The sequence below is a fragment of the Trachymyrmex cornetzi genome, unplaced genomic scaffold, assembly GCF_001594075.2.
Source record: "Trachymyrmex cornetzi isolate Tcor2-1 unplaced genomic scaffold, Tcor1.1 scaffold996, whole genome shotgun sequence".
NCBI classification, from domain to species: domain Eukaryota; kingdom Metazoa; phylum Arthropoda; class Insecta; order Hymenoptera; family Formicidae; genus Trachymyrmex; species Trachymyrmex cornetzi.
Genome location: NW_017300350.1, coordinates 16705 through 21265, shown reverse-complemented (window position 1 = coordinate 21265; position 4561 = coordinate 16705). Strand labels below are relative to the sequence as shown.

General features: G+C 32.8%; 1 protein-coding gene across 9 annotated transcripts in view; it reads left to right on the top strand.

Annotated features, from left to right (window-relative positions):
- The window catches only part of Iml1 (GATOR complex protein Iml1), a 159559-nt gene extending 156161 nt beyond the window's left edge, over positions 1-3398 (top strand). For all 9 annotated transcript variants that reach the window (XM_018521780.1, XM_018521786.1, XM_018521782.1 and 6 more), the window contains 6 exons: positions 1507-1615; positions 1671-1895; positions 2129-2289; positions 2373-2541; positions 2631-2944; positions 3201-3398. In XM_018521780.1, coding sequence (XP_018377282.1) covers positions 1507-1615; positions 1671-1895; positions 2129-2289; positions 2373-2541; positions 2631-2944; positions 3201-3398 — 1176 coding nt within the window. The remainder of the gene's footprint in view (positions 1-1506; positions 1616-1670; positions 1896-2128; positions 2290-2372; positions 2542-2630; positions 2945-3200) is intronic.
- The last annotated feature ends 1163 nt before the right edge of the window (positions 3399-4561 follow it).

Genomic DNA, 4561 nt, shown 5'->3' with positions numbered 1-4561 from the left:
CCATGTTCGCGCTTAATTTTCAAGGTATTCTCTATCCGCCTCGAATTTTTTAATAACATTAATATATTCAAGATGTCAAAGTCTATAAAAAAACATTACTTTTGTTTATACCTTTTTAGGCAGTTGCTTTTCGCGCTCGGCTGAACAGCGTTCCTTATTGGCGCCGCCATTAGTGCTGAAGTCACGTGCACCAATCAGCAAAAGTCTCGAAATGATCAGTCTCTAGTAAAGGGTCTCTAGCTTCGCGCAGCTTAGCGCCGAGACACTACCAGTGTCTCCAGATAATGACATACTTTTAGCTGATGAGGCTTGTCACAAGCAGTACAAGGAACGTCCATGTCGCCTAATTATTATTAATAGATACTGCAAATGCACTATTCCACTAACGTTCTACTAAAAAATCAACGCCCCCCAAAAGCGATAACATTTATATCATTGCTTGACAAATCGAAACGACACGGGCATAACAGTATTATTTATTTTTTCCTTTATTTATCATTTCATATATAACAGATAAAAGATAAATGATTCATATGATGCCTGAACGGAATGCACTCATTCACATTATCGATTATTTACGTCAATTCCAATTTTCTTCGATTCCCTTCCTTTACTTTAAATAAAGAAATACGATTTTACAAGATATTAATTCAATTTGTACGTCAAACAATAAATGTAATTCATATATGTGCGATGCACACTCTGCACTTTTCGTCTTACAATTACGTAATACACGATTTTTGATTTTGACACTACATGTTATCATTCAGACGTTACGCAAGTGCTGTCCAGCCGTGCGTGATAAAAATTTCTATGACTAGACGTCCGCAGAGTTCCAAAAATAGATGTGATTACATCGTTGCTTCCTGTTTATGCGAAAATACGCAACATCACGAATGTGCTGCGTGAAGGAGTACGGATGGCGCGCGTATAGAGGCGTTTTCAATTATTTCTCAAAAATGGTACTTTGGAAAATAACTTTATCACACATAGTTGAATTCGTCTTAAAATAATCTTACTTTTTATTATAAAAAAAATCAAAATTTTTTTTTAAAAGTTAAGTGGTAGAGATAAACAAATAAAAAAAAATTTTTTTTCTTTTTCTTTTGTATTACAAAGTAGTCTTGAAACCATGCAACTTTTATTTCAAACATTTTTTTCTATCTCTTACAATTTCGAGGATATCCGCTTCGAAAGAGAGAAATCGATTTTCTTTTAAAGGATGTTTCACCCCTTAAAAGTGCGTATGGGCACGTATAAAAAATACGTATCGCTTATTTTTGTTTGGAAAATAACATACTAAAAGGTCATTAAGATCGGAGGGAGACAGTCGCGTCCCTTTCCTTGTGAGAACCTATATATTTCCAGATCTGCCGCAACTCGATCGGCTCGCATAAAGCAGCACGGCAGTGTCTTGCGCCATGACGCTTCGCTTGTCTTAGCGCCGAGATACTATCTCCAGATTATATTATAATACATAAAAAATAATTTATCTTTTTTGTGCAGGGAATGATTCAAGACAAATTGATATGTCATGCATCCGGTGACTTCTCACAACCCTTTGTCCTCGGATTTTATTTGTATCACATCGTGCAGGATAAAGAAAATCAAAAAGGTAAATGCGATCGAATTTTCATCGATTCGCAATTTAATTGCATTTTTTATAATAGCCGCAGACTATTCCGCTCCGCTCGGGAATTTGCAAAGTTTTGAGAATGAATGGGTAGAAATAGAGATGAGACCATCGAAAGGATGGTGTGAACCAACATCTTCAACAACAATGTCCACGGTATCCACAATTCCTAGTTGCGACACTATTGACGAATCTAGTGTTCCATCTTTTCTGAGAGATGATATCGATTTAACTGAATCAATGGATGATAGAAATTGGACAGGTAACACTAAAAATATTCAATACATGATTTATGTGTATGTCTTCATCTTTATATTACATTACAAATATCTTTAAAAAAAAAACAAGAAGAGTTAATTTTTAATTTTTAATGAATTTAAATCATATATATTATATATCGTAGAAGAAAATATTTGTAAAATAATTGTCAAGATTCGATCAATGAAATATAGATATATATCAAACGAATTACTTGTATAATTTGTTCTCTTTCAGTGCCATTGTATAAACACACTCATTTGGATATTGATATCAATAATAAAAGTGACAGGATCGAGTGGGGTCATTTAAGATATCAATCTATTTATAAAGTAGATAATTCTTACGAACTCGTAGTACAATGGGTAGCATCATCAGGCAGTATAGTGGCTGATCTGGTAAATATCGATCTATTTCCCCTTTTACAATTTTTTTATTAGAATATGAGAATCAATGCTAATAATCAATATCTGACTGTAAGATATTCGTTTGGCAACGCAAAGCTCAAATGTGCGGGATACAAATGGTACCAATTCCCAGCGATTTGTTGGCACTACCATATACTTTGAAGAGCGATCCTCTCAGAGGACCTATTTTTATACCACTTGATACGGAATGCTTAATGACAAATAAGCGGCACCTCTTTGAAGGTTTGTTCCAAACGAATTTGATTTTATTATCAATCTTATTAAAAAACAAATTGTTCTATTTGATAAAGCTAATAAATACAAATTTGCAGAATTCCGAGAAGATACCTATGCGCAAAGGCTATTTTTGTTCCAAGAAGCAATTCTGCAGAGATTTGGTTTCATGTCGTGCTTAGTCGAAAATACCGAAAATGATCGTCAGTACGTTCACATCACTGGTAATGCATTTATATTAGTGCCATCCAGCACGAATATTCGGCCGCGTCCACGAACTGCTACCAATGTCGTGCGGCGAAATACAGGACAGAAAAGATATCCGGTTCATCCGGATCAATCTAGTCCGCACGAAGCGTACATTACCAGACATGTTGGCGGAAAAAAGGATGACCATAGCACAGATAGGAAAGTAAGTAATCTTATCGTATACTTGAATGATTATTTATAATAAAATTTTTATGAATTAATTATTAATGTAATAAGAATTAAATTTAATAATATATTTTTTTCTGAATAAAATACGAAGAAAATTAATCAAATAGATTTTAGATTTATATTACATTTTTTTTTGAACAGCATATTTTTTTAAAACACTTAACATCAGATGTACAAAAAATCTAGCAATCAAACTGCCTAATAAAAATTATAATTGTTATTACTTTTAGATGGGCTTTTTATGGTCTTGGAATCATATGGTCAGCCGTAAGTGGAAGTCGTTATCTCTTTCGGCGGGCGATGAATTTTTCCAAAAGAAAATCATACAAGATTTTCGACACTTTTGTTCCAATGGAGACAATAGACTTAAAGAATTTTGGGAATCTTGTTGGGAGTTAAAAGAAAAAACTTGTACAAAAGCAAAGTAGCAAGATATTGTTTTTTTCCAAAAATTTATAAAATTATTATCGATCATTTCGTAAATTTTATCAAATTGTTATCATTATCGATTGTTAGCTTAATATTTCATGTGTCGTATAACAAACTTTTTAAGCATGTTGATTGGCTGCAGAATAGAGATCTGAGAATCTCTTTGTCTTGTAGCCAATCAACAAGATTGAAAAATTTTGTTATACAATACATGAAATATCAGCAGTCTTAATTTACCAAAAATACAATTGTATATCAATTGTTTATAAGATATAGTTGGTAACTCTTGTAAGCAGGATGATAAAAATATAAATTGTACAATATTAATATATAATGTTATAATAATAATAATAATATGCATTATATAATATTATTTAAAAGTTAGTGCCAAACTATATTTATGATTTTAGATTCGCATTTTGCTATTCCTATAAAATTCATGAATAATATGAATGAGTAGATTCGTCGAATTTGCATTCGTTGCTTATTATTCATGCTAGTGGAACGGTTCTTTTTTTTTTAAATTAAAGTATCTCTCTCTCTCTCTATCTGTAATGGTTCTATAATACAGTCAGCCTTATAATTGGATGACATATCTTATCGTAATATAATCTCATTGACTTGTGATAAATTCTGTATTTATTTTGATATGTGGAATACAATGTCGGAAATGTGTGCTTATGTGTAAATGATTACAATGCTTGAACTCGAGTCCATGCTAGGAATGTCTTTGACATGACATGGACTGCTAGCAGCAACTTTCAGCAACTGGATGTGAAGATATGTCGCGCCATCATCCACTATTTGAGGAATATGTGAACTAATGTCACAGCTGATAGGCATGCTCAGGTATATCAAAGCTGATTTTAGGCGTATTATCTATTGAACGTGCACGTTCAAATCTTTATTGCGAACGCATTAAGAAATATATGCATGATTGCGTTATTTATAATTTTAATGGCCGCAGTACAGACTTTTGCATAACGCATAACGCATAGTGCATAAGCGAATCAACTAATCAAAAGGTTTCCTTTCCTCTTATTCCATGGAAAAAAAGAATTTCAATTGGTTGATTCCCTTATGCGCTATGCATTATGCGTTATGCAAGAGTCTGTGTTGAGGCCATAACTCGCATAGTAATGAAGTTCTACAAACATTTATA